Source organism: Panthera tigris, chromosome D4 (genome assembly GCF_018350195.1).
Source record: "Panthera tigris isolate Pti1 chromosome D4, P.tigris_Pti1_mat1.1, whole genome shotgun sequence".
In the NCBI taxonomy this organism is placed as follows: Eukaryota; Metazoa; Chordata; class Mammalia; order Carnivora; family Felidae; genus Panthera; species Panthera tigris.
The window spans coordinates 12,003,504-12,024,221 of record NC_056672.1 but is presented as its reverse complement, the minus strand read 5'-3'; the positions used below and the strand labels follow the sequence as shown (position 1 = coordinate 12,024,221).

The window sequence follows — 20,718 nt, the reverse complement described above, 5'->3', positions numbered from 1 at the left end:
TTCTATATTGTTTATTTCTGCCCTGATCTTTATTATTTCTCTTATGCTGCTGGGTTTAGGCTGCCTTTGCTGTTCTGCTTCTATTTCCTTTAGGTGTGCTGTTAGATTTTGTATTTGGGATTTTTCTTGTTTCTTGAGATAGGCCTGGATTGCAATGTATTTTCCTCTCAGGACTGCCTTCTCTGCATCTAGGGGGCTAGTTTTAAGGTGGAACAGTGCTGCTTGAATATTTTAAGCCATGAAATATATATATATATATATATATATATATATATATATATATATATATATGAATATCTTCAAATATATATATTTGAATATCTTCAAATAGAATATCTTCAAATATATATATTTGAAGATATTCTATCTTCAAATATAATTTGGATTAGTTACACTTATTTATGTTATGTATTTAAATATTTTATATAATATATATTTATATTATATTTATATGTTTATATATCTATACTTTTTTTCAAGAGAGAGCGCGCACGCGTGTGCGTGAGCATGAGTGGGGGAGGGGCAGTGAGTGAAGGAGACACAGAATCTGAAGCAGGCTCCAGGCTCCCAGCTGTCAGCACAGAGCCCCACACAGGGCTCGAACCCATGAACCTTGAGATCATGACCTAAGTCAAAGTCAAATGCTTAACCAACTGAGCCACCCTGGCACCCCTATATATCTATATTTTTTACTTATATGATATATATTACTATAACACATAGAATAAAGTATATATATATATATTTGTAAATAATGGAATTTTTTCATGTATATTTTAGAGCATTTTGGGATTCACAGCAAAATTTAGTGGCAAGTACAGACATTTCCCTCATAGCCCCTGTCCCATACATGCATAGTCTTCTCAACTATCAATACTCCATTCCAGAGGGTTCATTTATTACAGCTGATGAACCTACATCAAAACACCATTGTCACCCGAAGTCCATAGTCCATAATAGGTTCATTCTTGGTGGTGTACATTCTGTGAGTTGACAAGCATATTTTATTCTGTTCCTCCTGCTACATTAACTCGTTTAATTCTCCAATAACCCCATGAGGTAGGTGCTACCATTACCTCCATTTAGAGAAGAGGAAACTGAGGCACAGTAAGGTTAAGTGACATGCCCAAGGTCACCTGGCCAGTGAGCGCTGGAATTGAACTTGAATATTTGAACCTCCATGTTATATTCTTAACCAGTATGTTCGGCTGCCTATGACTCGATTCCGTAATCCCTGGGATTCTCTTTCGCCTTGTTCTGCCACCCCTTCTCCAGGTGAGAGGAAAGGGTTCTCTGTGTTCTTACTCTGCCTGGCTTCTCCAGAGCCTCATTGCCTGTTTGAGAAATCTTTGAACAACTCCTGTTCTCTGTGAGCAGGGGCCCCAAGAGCTGAAGGGCAGGAGCTGTGGGTTAGTATGGCTGTGAGCCTGAAGGTTATCTTTTGGGGGGACAACGGGGAAAGGGAGTGATGGAGAGGGGAGAGGAGCAAGCATAAGCGGCCCTGCACTGGGTGCCAAAGAGAGCTCAGCTTAAAGGCCAGTGGTGAAGATTGGGGGAGAGGAATATGGGACCAGTCCCCTTGGGAGACTGATGACGATGACCAGGCAGTATAGGACTTGGTCCTGGGCCACAGCAACAACCAAACTTTTCACTCATTCGTTTATTTGTTATAGATAATCTCCTGTTATTTGGAGGGAAAATTCTGATAACTGGAGAGTCTTTTGTTTGTTGAACAGGGTGATGGAGGAGGGTGACGGCATACACTTTTGGGAGAGCTTGAACACAAGCAAATTGTTCTGCAAAAGGAAAAGGGAGAGTTTGGGAATCCCAGAAGGAAGATGTAGAACTGTGTGATCCAATAAGTAGCCACCAGCCCCATAGGGTTATTGAGCGCTTGAGATGTGGCTAGTCCTAATTGAGATATGCCGTAAGTGCAAAATTGGATTTTGATGACTTAGTAGGAAAAAAAAGAATGTAGGTTGTCTCAGTACTAGTTGTTTATACTGATCATATGTTTAACGATAATATTTTGGATATGGGAGGTAGCTAAAATATTAAAGTTAATTTTACTTCCTTTACCTTTTTCAACGTGATTGTAGACGTTTTCAAGTTACATGCGTGATTCACATTATGTTCCTCTTGGGCTGTGATGATCCAGAAGGAAGGGACAAGAATCATGAAGACTCGGAACTATAGAGGAACGTTCGTGAGAGGGACTCCCTAAAGCTGATGACTGAAAAAGAAGATGGGTGAAAATTAACCAATGAGTTTTGGGGGGTAGTGATATGCGATATAATCTCTTAACCTCTGCCTTCTCTGTGACACCTTCGCTAAAATCAACACCATTTTTTCATTAAGCAAATTTAAAATAATTTCCTTAGGAGTCTCTCACGTTTAGGTGACTGGAAGGCTCTGGGTGTTAGAAAACCATGTTTTTAATGTCTGGATTTGGGGCCTACATGCAATTAGCTAACTAGAACCATATAAACACCAGTATGAAGTGAAGACATCCTATCTCTCCACGTTCTTGTCAACATGTCCCATGAACTCTAAAGAGTTTCCAGATGATCCATGAATCATTTTGAAGAGAAAGTCATTTTCTTCTTCCCCCACATTATGTTTCTTTCCCTATTGACTTTTTGCTAACACGACTGATTAAGAGAGCTGATTGTCATAGGAGGCTTTGAATCAGTATGGAATTTCTGGCTCGTCAAATTCAAATTCAAGTCACTACCAATATTGCTACTTAATCGTGGCTTAATGGGTCTTGTTCTTTGGGAGTTTTGTTCTTTGGGAAGCTGACGTGTCAAGAGGAAACCTTTCTGAATTTACTCTTTTTTATCATCTCGTTTAGTCCTTGCATATCAGATTTGAGGTATAACTGAAAAAAATGTTTGAGGATGATGGCCAGCAGACCCCAGGCTGCTTTCTTGATCTGCAAAAAAAAAAAAAAAAAAAAAAAAAAAAAAAAAAAAAAACAAAAAAAAAACCTTGGAAACAAGAATTTGATCCAAAGCTTCATAATTGGGATCGTGGCTGCTATTCTGGTGTGAATCTGGAGAAGGAAAATGCTAGAGGAAGCTATGGAAAACTTGAGAGGATTGAGAGAAGCAAGTTACCTGACACTCTAATGAGCCAAATAATTTGTAAAAGTAACAGTAGCAGTAAATTTGAGGTGATGTGATCTCAAAGGAAAGACTCCATTTTAATGAATTACTGTTCAGTTCATCCTCAGCCTGATATTCCCCTGTTTCCATGTACTTTTACAGTGTGAAGTAATGAGCCTCTGAAAACTAACGTAGCTGAACTGATTTTAGAGATTTACTATCTTTAACACTATGGTGCTGAGTGTGCATGGCTTTCTGTGTAATAACAGAAATATTGGGACAATGAGCCAGATTGCTTACAACTGGTGATTTAATACTCCTGAACTCAGTGTAATGTAGCAACAGAGATAGTAAATGTAGTGGGGGGTAAGGAAAAGAAGTTGAATAGGGGCATGAAAAAGGAGATTATAACAGAAAAAAGAATGCTAAGTCTATTAAACCCTCAATACATATGGATTATGCAGATATGTGTGATTTTATACCAGGTGCCTTTCACAAAAATTCAGATAGACTTTTAATCGGCTTTGATTTCCAGAAAACATTCCTTGAATTTTCTAGAAAATTTGCAAGATTTCCCCTCTGAGTTTCTGTGACTGCCTTAAGCTTATTTCCTGTGTTTTAATGAAATAAGAATGATGAATGAATGATTCAATTGATAAAATGCTAGATGAAGAGCCAGACAATAAGGAAGTCTGCAGAAATTCAGATTTTTCTCTTTAATCAAAGGCTGGGTTGTGATCAGGGCTCTTGGATTGGCACGACTGAATTATTCCAAGAAGATGAATTAATTTCCCTGCCCAGTTAGTGTTGGCCACAATTGTACAGATTTCAAGGCGGGTGAAAGTAATGAACCTGATTTTGCAGTAATTACACAAGAATGCATTCATTCGGACGACCTCTGGCCCTCTGGTTCCTGCAAAGATAAAAGCTTATGGTAAAGATGTGGCCATTGGCCAAACAATTTTTAAGCCATCTTTTGGAATTGACTTCAGAGCTTGAAGTCTTTTTAATAATCTTGGCTGGTGCACACCTTCATCCTTTAGGGATAGATTTGATATTCGGAGAACATCAAACAGCATTCACAGCCCAGTCTTGTAAATTAGGTGGATAATAAATCTGGATGATACCCTTTGAGGTCAGAAATCAAATATAACTAAATATGAGTATAGAATATTGAAAACGATTTGCTGGTAGCTTCAAAACCTTTAAATTAACTTTGAAATCGATTCCAATAGAGGAGTGGCCAAAGTGTTTTGAGCAAAGGCAGTGAGTGCCCTTGGAACATGTGAGTATAGAATCTGCCAAGGTGACTATTCTAAACGGGATTACCCCAATTTTGATGTTTGTTTAAAAAAAATCAATCACATCACTTCATACGCTCTGTGAAATGTAATAAGAAAAACATGAACAGTGAGATCCAGACGAATCTACAGCCAACCCTTTCAGCACTGAGTGACCTTGGACAAGTTATTTAAGCCATCTGAGCTTCTGTTTCAAAATTAGCAGTTGGGAACAGCCAAATTATGGAAAGAGCCTAAATGTCCATCAACTGACGAATGGATAAAGAAGATGTGGTTTATATATACAATGGAATACTACTTGGCAATGAGAAAGAATGAAATCTGGCCATTTGTAGCAACGTGGATGGAACTGGAGGGTATTATGCTAAGTGAAATAAGTCAGGCAGAAAAAGACAGATACCATATGTTTTCATTCATATGTGGATCCTGAGAAACTTAACAGAAGACTGGGGGGGGGGGGGAAGGGGAGAAAAAAAAGTTACAGAGAGGGAAGGAGGCAAACCATAAGAGACTCTTAAATACTGAGAACAAACTGAGGGTTGATGGGGGGTGGGGGAGATGGGAAAGTGGGTGATGGGCATTGAGGAGGACACCTGTTGGGATGAGCACTGGGTGTTGTATGGAAACCAATTTGACAATAAATTACATAAAAAATAAAATAAATAAATAAAACAAAATTGTGGTTAAAGCCCCAATGAAAAAACAAAACAAACAAAAACAAAAACAAAAATAAAATTAGCAGTTGGAGACAGTAATTCCTACTGGGACTGTAGTGAGGGTAAGAAACACAGTATGGAGAGCACCACGTGTATTGGTCTACACGCATAGTCGGGTTTGTGATTATTATTTGGTGGATTTGTTTATGCCCAGCCTTACTTCAAGATGATTAGAAGTAGCTTAAATACTTATTTTCCATCCCAACATAGACTTCTTTGGGAAAGAGTAATAATAAGGGTACCATGTGCTCAATGCATTTATATTAGCGTCATTGGTTTTAATTTTTTTTTTTTTTTTTTTTTTTGCTTTCTGAAAACTATGTATTGATCTGTGAAATACTAATTATGATGTGTGCAGAAAATACGCTAATGAATCTCAGGTAGCACTTACAATGTATCAGGCACTGTTGTGTGTTATATATATAAGTCGTATCATCCAATAACCCTGTGATGCAAGTGCTATCCCCATTTTAGAAATGATAAAATTCGATCATTTGCTATAAGTTATCCAAAGTCAAAGAAAGTGGTGATGCGTCACAAGTAAGTGATGAAACCATGTTGCGGGTGGAGGCAGTCTGCCACCAACACCTGTCCCCTTAACCACTACGATATCTCATTAAGTGTATGGATGATGACATCCTTTAGACATAACTTTGATATTTGAAGAATATCAAGTGCCATTCCTAGCCAACTCTTGTAAATAAGGGGAGGGATAATCCTTTGATGGCAAAAATCAACAGACTTTATATTAGAATAGAATACTGGGAACAATTTGCTGTTAACTTCATATCCCAGAAATTGACTTTGAAAGCTGTTGCAATAAAGGAGTGGCCAAAGCATTCTGAGCAAAGGCAATGGCCTTGAAACATAGGACAAGAAACCACCCACCTAATGTTGGGCAGGTGCTGAAAGACAAGTTCAGCTGCATGTGTGGATGAAAGTTTAATTCAGCAGGCATTCCACCATCTCTAAAGGCTATGGGGACCATCAATGAGTGGCCATCCTAAAAAGCTATTAGCGTTCTTGACCCAGAAAATGGGGTATCCATGGTGTTGAAGCAGCCAACTTTGGGGCAGTCTGTGTACAGGGGAATAAATTGAATCACTGGATGGAAGATCATAGGCCAGATCCTAATTCTGGAGTGAGGGGGAAAGCTAGGTCTCAAATTAGGATTGAATAGAGACTAGGAACAGGCTATGCCTGCAGTTGACAGACTAGGGCAATACGATGTCAAGTGGCTTCTGTCCTTGGAAGAGGAGAAATGTAGAGGTGGAGGCCCAGACAAGACAGACAGACAGGCAGACAGTCTTTTATGCCCATTATGTTTCCTGTGTGGATTTTCCATGTCAATTCCCTGATCCCATGTAGCCTCTGGAGAAGGAGTACAGTGGGGCTGAGAAGACACAGCAGAGCCTGGTATAGTATTTCCCATTAGGGTGCCACCTCCGTGATGTTTACTATAGCTCTAGTATTTATTGTTTTACATCTGTCTTTAAGTGATTTTTTGGTCATCTGACAACATGGGCATCACACATTTGGTATCAGGGTCCCAGCAGGTAATAGATGGGGAACTCAAATTAGATAATATGCAGATAGGCAGATAGTTGAATAGAGAGATCCCCACCACCTCTACCACCCATAAGCCTGGAGAAAATGGAAGGGAGCCATCATGTAAAGCCATTTGGAGTGGGCCACCTGCAAGGGAAACTGAGGATGTCCAGCCCACATGTTCTCTGCAAAGCAGAACAGGGTCAAGGACACAGCCCTGCCTTCCAACCACAGAAACCTCACCCTGGTTGACATCTGGCCATTCAGCAATACTCCTTGGGTGCAAATGCTCACCTCACTCTGAAATCATTACCAGTACTATCTATCAAGCCAAGCTTCCCAATTTCAGGCACAGGGATATCCAGGGAAACAAAATAATATTTCACTTGGGTAAGATGTGCTGTGTAAGGAGGCTTTCCTGACCATGTGAATCTATTTAAACTGGAAATGATTTTAGGATGGAGAAATGTGTGTTCTCTATCCATCTTAGCTCCCAGTATCATTACATTTAATTTCCAAATGAATCAAAGGAGATTAAGCTTTAATGAACTCTATTTTTTAAATTTCTGTCTTCTATCTGTCACCCTTGTAAATAGATGCATTGAGTTTAGAAAGTTGATTTCCATGGGGTTCTCGTTGTCCTTTGGATTCGCAGTTGATCTAACTTCTAGACGGAGAACATATTTATAGAGTAGGGATGATGGGTAAGAATACCTGGTTATTCTTATTCTGTCACCTTTTTTTTTTAATGAGAACCATTTATCTCCCAGCCTGTGTGGATGGATGTGTGTGTGTGTGTGTGTGTGTGTGTGTGTGTGCATGTACGCATACAGCATTGAGGGCACAATCCTGTTCGGCAACCAGAACTGATTGTTATTTTGGAGATTAATATATTACCACGGCCTCAGGGGCATCAGCAGCCCCTGCAGTGGCTTGGTGGCAGACATCGTGTTGACAGGAAATGTATGTGGATGGACGTGGATGCAGGTGGATTAGGACAGGTTACAGTCCAAAGAAATAGGACTTTCCTTCCAACGCTGGCAGGAGACAATGAGCAACATTCCTTAAGTCTACAGGAGCTACTTGTACTTCTTAAATGTACACAAAAAATATAAAAACAAATACATGGAATCATATTGTTCTTTCTAGCTTTCTTCCCCCCAGGGGAGAGGATGGTTAGTGCCATCAGTCCTATTCTTTTCCTGTGTCTCTGCCCCCCACCACCACATGTTTTCCTTCCACCTGTATCACTGTCCCCCAGATCTCCATGTTAACCACCTGATAGGACTTCTTTTGTTATTTTTCACAGTGCATTTTGTCTTCAGTCAGACCTATTTTCTAAAACTACTTCTGAAAATGTTGAAAGGGACAGTCTATTTTAAATTCTTATCAATGACTCCTTAAGGACAGATCAACCAAAGTCATGTACAGCCTTCCCTTCCATTAATCCCAAACCAACATGAGTCTCAGCTAACAGTCTGAGATACCTGGATTCAGCTGCTGAATTATGAAATGTTCTATTTATAAATGGTGCACTGCAGCGGAGTTCCTTTCTTTTGTTAACCTTTTCTAGCTGGCTGTAGAACATTCCAGTACTAAGGGCTAGAAAGGCACCTGTGCTTCACCACAGGCAGCCTGGATTCCCTCACTCCTAGAGCGAGGACAGCACAGCAACCCCTCTTCATGTTGTGTCGGAGCTCCTGCAGGAGGACTGTCTTGCCTCTGTCTTCCAGATCACACAACATTTTTGTAGAGGGGGACTGATTTTCTTCATCCAGCTGCTTCTCCTCCCTTTGCCCTAGCCTCCAGAGGCACAAAGGTCCTAGTCAAGGCCATTGATTGGATGAAGGCACTCTTCTCCCCAGGCCTCAGTTCTCAGATGCTTATGAGCTCATGACATTAGACCCTGTAAGAACTGCAGCACTCAGATGACTCACTAAGGGGATACAGATGTGGTTGTTGTTCTAACTGTAGGCTCCTTTGGTGGCTTGAACCTATTTCTGTTTTGTACAAGTATTATCATTATCAGCAGGTATTATAATTATTAGAGCCGTGTGCCCTTCAAGCCTGGAACCATGCATTAGAAACTCTTCTATGCTTTTTGCCTTTGCGTGCTACCTGATACATATCTAATAAATGCCAACTGGATCAATACGTTCAAATGTAGGAAAACACTGGATTGCTAGAGTTCTTTGGGAACTTACAGAATCAGAAGAAGGTAGAGGAGGGGCACCTGGGCGGCTCAGTTGGTTGAGCGTCCGACTCTTAGTATCAGCTCAGGTCATGATCTCAGGGTCGTGGGATTGAGCCCTGTGTTGGGCTCCACGCTGAGCATGAAGCTTACTTGGGATTTTCTCTCTCTGTTTCTGCTCCTCTCCCAGGCCTACTCTCTTTTTTTCTCTCTCTCAAATAAAAATAATTTTGTTTACTTAAAAAAAGGGAAGAGATGGGGCGCCTGGGTGGCGCAGTCGGTTAAGCGTCCGACTTCAGCCAGGTCACAATCTCGCGGTCCGTGAGTTCGAGCCCCGCGTCAGGCTCTGGGCTGATGGCTCGGAGCCTGGAGCCTGTTTCCGATTCTGTGTCTCCCTCTCTCTCTGCCCCTCCCCCGTTCATGCTCTGTCTCTCTCTGTCCCAAAAATAAATAAAAAACGTTTAAAAAAAAATTTTTTTTAAAAAAAAAAAAAGGGAAGAGGAAGGTGGAGGAGGTGCGTGGGTGGATGAGGGCAGCAAAGATTCATGAGAGAAAGAAGAAATTAGTTCTCCAGAGGCTAAGCATGCCAATGGCCAGAGGGCCCCAAATACTGGGGGCAAACAGATTTTTTCCTTTTAATCACTAAAACATCATTGACTACCAACTGTGCACCCTCTGTGCTTATCAGTGGGGAATCAAAGATAAGTGACAAGCCATCTTTTCCTAAGGACTTCTTATTTATAAAGAATTGTTGCTTAGTGTGACAGGTGCTGTGCCATATATATATATACATCTATATCTATATCTATATCTATATCTATATCTATATCTATATCTATATCTATATATATCTATATATAGCTCACGTATATTATATGCCTGGCATATATATATATATATATATACACACACACACACACACACACAAGATATGTGTATACATGTGTGTGTGTGTATATATTATATATATAATATATATATTATATATATATAATAGACAAAGTAAAGTGGGGACAAAGTGAGGAGTTAATTAAACCTTATCACTCAGCTGATTGAAACCAGTCAATGGCATACCAATACACTTGAGATAAAATCCCAACTCTTTACCATGATGTACCAGCCTTGCCAGTGCTTTCCATCTCCCCATCCTCATTTCCATCCACAACGCCCCTTTTGCACTCACAAACATTGCTTCTGCCCTTGAACATAGCAAGTGCCTTCTTGCTCATGGCCCTGCCCTCAGATTTTTACACGGCCACCCCCTTCCTTATCATTCGGGCCCCAGCTCAAACATCACCTCCTCTGGCCACTATCTACATAACTCCCTCTTCTTGGTGACCTGCTATGCCTTCACTGTTCCATTTTCTTCATAAGACATTTCACTATTCGGACCTATCCTGTTTATGTACTTACATAATCACTGTCTGTCCCCCTCTCTTTTCTCTTCACCTCCCTCCCCTTTCCCCCCACCCCATGCATAAAGTGGAGGCTTCAAGAATCAGAGAAGCCTGTCTACCTTGGTCACCACTCTGCCCCAGTGCCTAGAACATTGCATGCAGGCTGGCATATAATAGACAGTCCTCAGGTGTGAACTTGCTCTGGGGAAGACAAGAAAGATTCACCGAAAATGAGAAAGATTTACCAAATCTAGGTGAAAAATATGCTGAGAGTAGGGAAGGCAGTTAGGGTCAGCACTAGGGGTGTTAGAACATGGGGTGCTGGTGAAGTGTGGCATGATGCTGGAGGAGTGATGTGGCTCTTGGGCTTTGTTTGCAGGGAGTGGGACTCAAGAACGAAGAGCTAAAGCTGGACAGTGAGGGTAGGTGCCATTTCCAGCAGCTCCATGGCTTATGTGCCCCGGGGCAATCACCTACCCCCATGGTGCCTCCATTTCCTCAGTTTTAGTTTTTGTATTTATTTTGACAGAGAGAGAGAGAGAGAGAGAGAGAGAGAGAGAGAGAACAAGTAGGTGAAGGGCAGAAAGAAGGAGAGACAAAATTCCAAGCAGGCTCTGCGCCATCAGCACAGAGCCCAACGCGGGGCTCCAACTCATGTACCATGAGATCATGACCTGAGCCAAGATGAAGAGCCAGATGCTTAACTGACAGAGCCACCCAGGGACCCCCATTTCCACAGTTTTAAAATAGCTGATAATTCTCCCTAGAGAGTAGAAGGGGGACTCTCTTCATAGGCTAGAGTGAGGAATAAACAAGTCATGGGGTAAAAATGCCTATGAGTGCCTGGTAGAGTTGGCTAAGCATTTGTACTGTGCACCAGAGGGGAACCATTAAAGAGTCTGAGAAATAGGGTTATGGGCTTCAGATTTGTATTTTGGAAAGATCATCCAGCTAGCCCTGGGGAAAATGGTCTGGAGGGGGCTGAGACATTAGCCAAGGAAATAATTGTGTAGGTGAGACGGACCAAGGCAAGACAGTGTCAGTGAGGGTGATGCAGGAGGTAGGAAAACAATGGACTTGGTCATCAGTTTGGGCAAGGAGGTGAGGGGACGAGATTCTTTGCTTTTTAAGCACATACCGTGAAAAAGGTCTTTGTCCACATTTGAGTTTTTCCCTTTAGATTTCTCTAAGTAGAACTGCTGAGGTGAAGGTATGTCACCTTTTAAAGATTTTAATTCACCTTGCCAAGATCGCAACCCAAACTATATTCTTGAAACTGTGACACTGAGTGAAATGTAAATACTCCATGAATAAATACTCCCCTGAGGCTGGGGGATGGGGGTATGAGGACAACGCACTTAGAAATCTCCATGGTACGCTGCAACATTATTTTAACGGTATTTCCCCCCAGAGGGCGGGCTTCTTGTAAATTTCTTGGCCATGATTTTGTGTACATACGTGCACGGAAACCCCATCTCCATTGAATCAGTAAGTGCTCTAGGAGAGGGCACCGTTTGCCATTTTTACCCAGAATAAACTAAAACTTCTTTTTAATACATATAGCAATAGATGTTCATCAGTAAAATCTATTTTTACTGGAGACAGTGTTTTGGCCAATTCTGCACGTGGTTATCATGAATTGTTGCATTGGCCATTCACATGCGTTGTCTGCTTTTTATTGTCTTTCCAGCACTAACCACACACGGCTGACATATCTCAGGATAATGGTACCCAGGGAAGTGTTTGGTACGTTCAGGATCCCTCTCTGTGAACGCTTGCTTTGTGTCCGTGAGACTGAGATTTGTACATTAGTTTTTAATTTGTTGTCTTATCCAGAGAATCTTCATAAAGGAAATGTGGGTACACTGTTCTTGTCTATGTGTTGTGCTCAACTGGATATTTGTTTTGTATTTTCCATGATCCCTGCGAGGCCACTGAACCAGGGGCCTCAGCACCAATACCTGTCTCTTCTGTTCAAAGCATTAACCATCCGTCAAAGTCTGAACAGAGCCTCATACTTGCTTTTGGAAAACTTTCTCATGCCTAGGCCTAGTTCCTCTTCTCAGGCATTAGTGAGGAGAGGCCACAATTTTCATGAGGAGACTGGGTCTCATTTGTATGAAGCGGGACTCTTGTCAAGGAGAGCAAGAAAGAAGGATTGATCATCTCTAGTAAACCATCATTGTTTTCTTCCGGTGTGTCAGTCAGCCAAGGGGAGGGAAGGGGGTGGATCCATGAAAAAATGGGGGAAGAGGATATTTCTGCTTAAAGGTGAACTTGGTAGCTCCAAATGCCCTCCTTTACTGCTGAGATTGTCATAGTGCTGGAAGGAAATTCCCATGGTTGTGGTGGGGAGCTGAGTAGAATGTTTTCCATTGCAATATTAGACAGTCAATCAAATGCCTCCTGGAGCTTTCTGCTAGCTCCATTAAAGAGTTCACATCCCAGGGCGCCTGGGTGGCTCATTCGGTTAAGCGTCCGACTTCGGCTCAGCTGTGCTGGTTCGACAGCTGTGCTGTCAGCTTAGAGCCTGGAGCCTGCTTCAGATTCTCCTGTCTCCCTCTTTCTCTGCCCCTCCGCTGCTTGCGCTCACTCGCTCTCTCTCAAAAATGAATCATCATTAAAAAATAATTTTAAAAAAGAGTTCATGCCCATCCATTTTGTCCAATTGTAATGTGGGTTCTCCAAAAGAACACTATAAGAAAAGCCTCCTTATTATTGAACCCATTTATTGCAGGTGTCTTGAAATCATACGGATCCTACCTGTTTTTGTTATTCTGTACATCCTTTATATTTATTTTCATACACTGGACACATTATGCCATAAATAAGCATAATAATATGTGATAAGAATAAGTGAGAGAAGTTGAAACCAAATCTGTCTCTACAGGTTTCTCTGGAAATAGGTAGAGACATACCTATATTTTTTTGAATGTTTACTTATTTGGGGGGCGGGAGGGGAGGTGGCAGAGAGCGAGGGAAAGAGACCAAGCAGCCTCCATGCTCAGCATGGAGCCCGATGTAGGGCTGGATCCCACGACCATGAGATCATGACCTGAGCCAAGGAAGTCAAGAGCTGGGCACTTAACTGACTGAGCCACCCAGGTGCCCGAGACATACCCATATTTTTAAGAAATTAGCCACAATTTTCACATACCCAGTACCGGCTATCATGGTAATTCATAGAGTCAAAGAATTTTTAGGTCCAGGGTATATGGGAAGTACACTAGTGTTTCTTTAAGTGTATTTGTCAGAACATTGGCCTCTAGGGGAAAAAAGTGGGGGGGTCCTAGTCACACAAATTTGGGAACCCCCACATCTTGTGTCTTACTCCTAGATTCTTCACAATGAAAAGTCAACTGTAAGTCAGCATTTCCCAAACTTACTTGACCACAGAGTCTTTGCCCTGTGGAACAGCTGTAGGAAATGAGTGGGTTCTCACAGTGGAGGCTCAGAAAATTAAGCCACCGGTCCCAGGTAACAGAGCCAGTAATGACAGGACAAGAACCCTCTGAGGGTAGGTAGCCTGCCTCCGAATGGCTGTATATTTGTATTGACAGCAACAGCTCAAAACATTTCGAGATGATTTTTTCCCCTTGAAATTTATTTAAAGAACCGTTTCTAAAGTATCCAGGATCCTAGTTTAATTTGGAGAGATTTATCCCTTAGCAGATGGAAAATGTGTCAATTGGCTCATTCAATTTAGTAGTACTCTTTATTCATATGCATCAGAAATGAAACCTGAATAGTAAGCTTGGTGGAGGGAAAACAAACCGTTGCTCGCGAGGCTCTCAGTCTGAGGGGTGGGGAAAGGAGAAAGCCAGCAAGCAATTAGACAAGTAGATATGTAATTACAAATTACGATACATGCAACGCAGAAAATGAACTGTGTGCTGCCGGGCTGAGTTTAAATTTGCAATCTTTTTTTTTAATTGACCCGGATTCAGAAGGGGTCAATAGCAGCTGTTTTTACGGTTTCTCTGGGTGCTCAGCCCAGAACAGTATGAAGCTCGTTAACAGCCCCTCCCCTTCTTGTCTTCCCAGCCGGGTGGAGCAAAATGAGCACGCAGTGAGCCGGCCCAGCCTCTGGCCCAGCCTCTCTCCCAGCCGGCCCGACGCCCACCATGAACCACTTGGAGGGCTCCGCGGAGGTGGAGGTGACCGACGAGGCGGCAGGCGGGGAGGTGAACGAGTCGGTGGAGGCTGACCTGGAGCACCCCGAGGTGGAGGAGCAGCAGCAGCGCTATGCGGGCCGCCCCGGGCGCGGGCGCGCCGTCGAGGACCCGCGCGCCCCGCCGGGGCAGCAGGAGGAGGAGGAGCGCGGGGAGTGCCTGGCGCGCTCGGCCAGCACGGAGAGCGGCTTCCACAACCACACGGACACGGCCGAGGGCGACGTGATCGCCGCGGCCCGCGACGGCTACGACGCGGAGCGCGCGCAGGACCCCGAGGACGAGAGCGCCTACGCCGTGCAGTACCGGCCCGAGGCCGAGGAGTACACGGAGCAGGCGGAGGCCGAGCACGCCGAGGCCACGCACCGCCGCGCGCTGCCCAACCACCTGCACTTCCACTCGCTGGAGCACGAGGAGGCGATGAACGCGGCCTACTCGGGCTACGTGTACACGCACCGGCTGTTCCACCGCGGCGAGGACGAGCCCTACGCCGAGCCCTATGCCGACTACGGGGGCCTCCAGGAGCACGTGTACGAGGAGATCGGGGACGCGCCCGAGCTGGAGGCGCGCGACGGGCTGCGGCTGTACGAGCAGGAGCGCGACGAGGCCGCCGCGTATCGCCAGGAGGCCCTGGGCGCGCGGCTGCACCACTACGACGAGCGCTCCGACGGCGAGTCCGACAGCCCGGAGAAGGAGGCGGAGTTCGCGCCCTACCCGCGTATGGACAGCTACGAGCAGGAGGAGGACATCGATCAGATTGTGGCCGAGGTCAAGCAGAGCATGAGCTCGCAGAGCCTCGACAAGGCGGCCGAGGACATGCCAGAGGCCGAGCAGGACCTGGAGCGCGCCCCCACCCCGGGCGGGGGCCGCCCTGACAGCCCCGAGCTGCAGGCGCTGGCGGGGCAGCAGCGGGCGGCGGGCACCGCGGGCGGCGAGGCGGGGCAGCGGTACAGCAAGGAGAAAAGGGATGCCATCTCGCTGGCCATCAAGGACATCAAAGAGGCCATCGAGGAGGTGAAAACCAGGACCATCCGTTCGCCTTACACCCCCGACGAGCCCAAAGAGCCCATCTGGGTCATGCGCCAGGACATTAGCCCCACCAGGGATTGTGACGACCAGAGGCCGGTGGATGGAGATGTAAGTACGCGCGGGTTTGGGCTCCAGCTGCGCGCGTGGCCTTGCTTGCCATCGGGAAATGACTTCACGAGAAAAGGGGTCCTGGGGTGGGGGGACGCTAAAATCGCGCCCACGTGGAGCCTCGGAAGCGGCTTGTGTTTAAGCACCCCTGAGTGAAACACAGGTGGATCGGCATTTAAGTGTTGAAGGCACTTATCAGACCTTTAGAGGGATGGCTCTCAAATGGTGCCTGGAACGTGTGTTCAGAGATTGATTTCTAGACACATCACACTCTTCCCACCCCTCATTTCTCACTTAGAAGCCCCAGGGGTGGGACACGAGAATTTTATTTTTAAAAATTTTTTAACATTTATTTTGGAGAGAGACAAAGCACGAGCAGGGGAGAGGCGGGGGGGATGGGCAGACAGAATTCTAAGCAGGCTCCAGCTCTGAGCTGTCAGCACAGAGCCCAATGCGGGCCTCAAACCCACAGGAACCGTGAGATCATGACCTGAGCCGGTCAGAGGTTTAACCGAGCCACCCAGGCACCCCGAGAATTTGTAATTGTCACGTCAAGTAAAAACCACATCTGGGTTGAGCAAGGAGAGACTCGGTTGGGAACGCTTTTTTGCAAAGGGGAGAAAGGTTCTTTTGTAACGGGATGGGCGGGCATATAGCGGTCACATGCCATGACAGGCAGAATATTTTAAATAAAGCACAGGTTTTGGCTTTTGCTTTGTGTTAACTCTTCATAACCTAAATTCTCTGGCTGTAGAATCTGCAAGGTTCTCTGTGGCTGGGCAAAAAGAAGGTCTCTTTTATAGGGAGGAGCAAAGTGGGCTAGAAGGAAGGAGGCATGGGGAACAGGGATGAAAGCGTGGCTTGAATGCCTTGCAGACACGAGTGTGTTTTAACTGGGGGCCAGCCTGTTCCCACCCAGAGGGGCCCTTGAGGAAGGGTTGTAGGCTGGCCAAAAGTTCAAGAACCTGGAGGAACAAAAAAGGTTCAGGCAAAGATTAATTAACCAACATTTTGTTCTGACTGATGGACAGTTAGCTAATCATTTTTCAGGCAAAAAAAGTGAATTTGAAGGGTCTGTGTCTGACCTTGTCATAGGTAATCAAGGGGAGCCCTGTGAGTCTTAGGTGAGTCATGGCGGGGGGCGGCGGAGGGGGGGGGGTGGTCTTTGCAGTAAGCTATTTCCAGAACACAAAAGGGCAGGGGGGAGGTTTCGTTACCTTTGCTGTTTTCCAGAATCACAGGGCTCAGGTGAAGTTGAGGGTCAACTAACAGGGTCCCAGGTGGTACTGATGCTGTTGGCCACAGGACCACCACTTGAGAGCCACTTTCTTAAAGTAACTCCTTAACAGTTTGGAACCGCCATTGTGGCACCTTTTGGAGGGCATCAAGGGAATCCTTCTGAGGTTTTTCCTGCCAGAAGTTTCTGCAGTTTTTCACCCACACTGTGCCTCACGTTGTGGCTTGCAGTAAGGGAGCCCGGGCACCCTTCTCCACAAAAGTCCTGTTTGGGGTTTTAAGCCGAATTGTGCTTCTTTGGGAAAATGTACAGAAGGCTCCTGCTGCCCCTGCTAATGTTTTATTTTCCATTTTTGAAATATCTAAGAAATTTAATAAGCTGGTAAGCTTGGATGTCACAGTCCATTCAAAATAAATCGAGAAGGCTAACCTTTGCCTCCACAGCCTGGCACTAAAGCTTCTCTTGAATAATTTTTAAGCATTTTCACTTAAAATGGGAGCTTGGACTAAAAGAAGGTTTAGGAGGTTAAATTCAATTTCATTTAATTCTGCATCCTGTGATTGCACCAGGTTATTTCTCAGTCCATGTTTTGGAGTGAGAAGCCATTATTGGAAGCTGTTTGTTCATTCGACTTATGCGTGAAGGGCTGTAGAGGTCAGGGGTATCGTTTACCTCCTCTTTCAGTAACAGTCAACATTTGCTGGTAGCTAATTAAATCGCTGGCACCTTTCAGGAAAGGTGGGAAACTGGTTGGGAATGGATCTGCGTCCTCCCCAGCAGGGGGGCAGCATTGAATCAGGTAGTTCAGCGATGCTCTGCGTCTCCCTTCTGTTGTCACTTGCCAACAGTGAAAGACAAGTGCACTCACGTGTAGTCTTCCCCTTGACCTCCAGCTGCCGCCAGGTTCCTTCTGGCAAGAAAGGAAATACGGCAGCATTTTGCAAATGTAGGGGAAGTGGAGCGGATTTTCAAAAGTAAGGAGATGGTCGGGGCGCCTGGGTGGCTCAGTCGGTTAAGCGTCCGACTTGGGCTCAGGTCATGATCTCTGTGGTGTGTGGGTTCAAGCCCCGCGTCCGGCCTCTGTGCTGACAGCTCAGAGCCTGGAGCCTGCTTTGGATTCTGTATCTCCCTCTCTCTCTCTGCCACTCCCCCACTTACCCCTGTCTGTCTGTCTCTCTCAAAACAAAATAAAATAAACATTAAAATTTTTTTTAAAAAAGAGTAAGAAGGTGGCAAGAGACTGGGTTCTACATCCTTTTAGAACCTCGGAAAGCCATCGGGAAAGAAGTAGCAAGAGCATTAAGTCCAGTTGCTGTCTTTTTTCTCACATACACTAGCTCCTTGACGTAACCGACTTCACCCTGTGGTCCCTGCAGCCTCACGACGAACCCACAACACGGCCCACATTGGGGCTGGGGCTTGCTTTGATTCATTTGAACTGGGAGAACAAGTTAAGCCTCTTACACGATGTTTCATTCAAAAGCTAGAATTATGATAGGATATCGGATGATGCGTTAGAAATTCATTCTGTCAGAAATTCAGCTTGATGGTCAGAGATTGGTGAGTAGGGCTTACTAGGTTATGAAGAGTTAATGCAAAGCAAAAGCCAAAACCTGTGCTTTATTTAAAATACTCTGCCTGTCATTTTTAAGCTGTTTGGATTTGTGGGTTTTATTCCATCTGTCTTGCCACATTCATAGGAAGGACCTTACGGGCACCTGGGTGGTTCAGTTGTTTGAGCGTTTCGCTTCGGCTCAGGTCATGATCTCATGGTTCATGAGTTCAAGCCCCGCATTGGGCTCTCTGCTCATCACAGAGCCCACTTTGGATCTTCTGTCCTCCTCGCTCTCTGCCCCTCCCTCCCTCCGTGTCTCTCTCTCTCTCTCTCTCAAAAATAAAACATTAAAGGTTTTTTTTTTAAAAAAGGAAAGATCTTCATTTCTTACCTCTTGGATGGCATCATGAGAGGAAAATAGAAGTATATACATTATGTTGATTTCCATCTTAGCATCAAAAAATAGTTACTGAATGCTCTGTGTATGCTATTGTAGAAAATGAAAAAGCACTGTTAAAAAAGTGTGGCCCAAAGTCTGCCGGGAGAGTGTATTTTTGTTAAAAATACAAATTACTGCCTTTCCTTTCCAAATTGGAATACCTAGGGTGGGGGCCAGGGATATGTTTTGGTTTTGTTTGCTTTGGTTTATTTCGTTTTGTAAATTCTCCCTGTGATTCTAAAACATATAAAAGATTAAGAACCACTGATTCGCAGGAAACGAATGTATCCTCTGGACATTCGGCCCATGCGAGATCTGTGGTTTTGAGACTTCGCTAAATCTTTTATTAGCCCAGGTCTGGTTTTAGCAAAGGGGACTGTCCCCTTGTGGTCGTGGTCAGCAGACCTGGACAAGGGGCCTTGGATTTCTTGCTGTAGGAGCAGTGCATTGTCAAATGGCATAAGAAACTACGGTGAGTAAATAGAAGGAAATAAAAACCACCTGCATTACCAACGTGCCAGAGAGAACCGCTGATGGCTGCATCTGCTTCCGAGTTTTGCTCTTTCCCGGAGCAAAGTGGCATTTGTTTGTGAGCGAGTCATATGGAATGTGAAAATGGGATTGCTCATTAGCCAGAACTTGAACATATACTAGAGGCCCAGCACTGATCGAAAATAATTGTTTTCAGGGGCGCCTGGTGGCTCAGACAGTCAGTTAAGTGTCTGACTTCGGCTCAGGTCATGATCTCATGGCTCGTGGGTTCCAGCCCTGCGTCAGGCTCTGTGCTGACAGCTGGGACCCTGGAGCCTGCTTCGGATTCTGTGTCTCCCTCTCTCTCTGCCCCTCCCCTGCTTGCGTTGTCTCTCTCAAAAATAAATAAACATTGAAAAAAAATTTTTAAAGAAAATACTTGTTTCTGGAAAATTGTACCAATACTTAAGTGCTTTGCTTCTAGTAAAGATTTCTCTATTCCTCGTCTGTTTGAAAACTGCCTCCCAAACCCCTTCTGGAAAAATTGTTAAGGAATGACCAGTTCTGAAAAGTTTCACAATCTACCAGTCTCTCTTTAGCCAACAGAAATCGTTCTGTGGGGCACCTGGATGGCTCAGTTGGTTAAGTGTCTGAATCTTGATTTCGGCCCAGGTCATGATCTCACTCACGGTTCATGAGTTCGAACCCCCCATCAGGCTCTGCGGTGACAGAGTTCGAGCCCCGTGTCAGCACAGAGGCTGACAGTTCCGAGCCTGCTTGGTATTCTCTCTCTCCCTCTCTCTTTCTGCCCCTCCCCTTCAATCTCTCTCTCTCTCTCTCTCTCAAAACTAAAATTTAAAAACTCGTTCTGAGTAGAGAACAGAGCATGGTGGAATCAGAGAGATGGGGATTAACAGGCATCCGGCGTCATTTGGAGGGTTGTGGCTGTTTTGAGTGGGTGTTGTGCAGCTGGAAATGGTGTTTATCTCTACTCACAGAGCTGCACTAAAAGGACAGTAAAATAAGAAAAAGATGTAAAGCCACAAGCACCAGGAGACAGCAGCAGCAAAGAACACACTGCCAGGACCCCGAAGTGGGGCTGGCTGCAGGAGACATTGGTGCTCCCCGGGGCTTCCAGTTGTCCCCTTCCTTCAGGCACAGGGAGCCCGGTGCCGCTCTCGCCCACCCCCTGGAAGTCAGGCGTGGCCTCTGACGTGGGAGTGGTGATGTGCGATGCTCCTGCTGAGCAGGAGCCCTGAAGCCTCGCGTTAAGATGATGGGGTCATAGGCGCCTGGGTGGCTCGGTCGGTTGGGCGTCCGACTTCTGCTCAGGTCGCGATCTCGCGGTTCACGAGTTCTAGCCCCGCATCGGGCTCTGTGCTTCCAGCTTGGAACCTGCTTCTGAGTCTGTGTCTCCCTCTCTCTCTGCCCCTCCCCCACTCGTGCTGTC

At 44.9% G+C, this 20,718-nt stretch overlaps 1 protein-coding gene across 2 annotated transcripts in view; it reads left to right on the top strand.

Moving 5' to 3' along the window:
- APBA1 (amyloid beta precursor protein binding family A member 1) overlaps positions 1–20,718 on the top strand; it is a 207,803-nt gene that overhangs the window by 125,545 nt on the left and 61,540 nt on the right. For both annotated transcript variants that reach the window (XM_042965242.1, XM_042965241.1), the window contains exon 2: positions 14,305–15,566. In XM_042965242.1, the coding sequence (XP_042821176.1) occupies positions 14,385–15,566 (1,182 nt within the window). In that variant the 5' untranslated portion in view covers positions 14,305–14,384. The remainder of the gene's footprint in view (positions 1–14,304; positions 15,567–20,718) is intronic.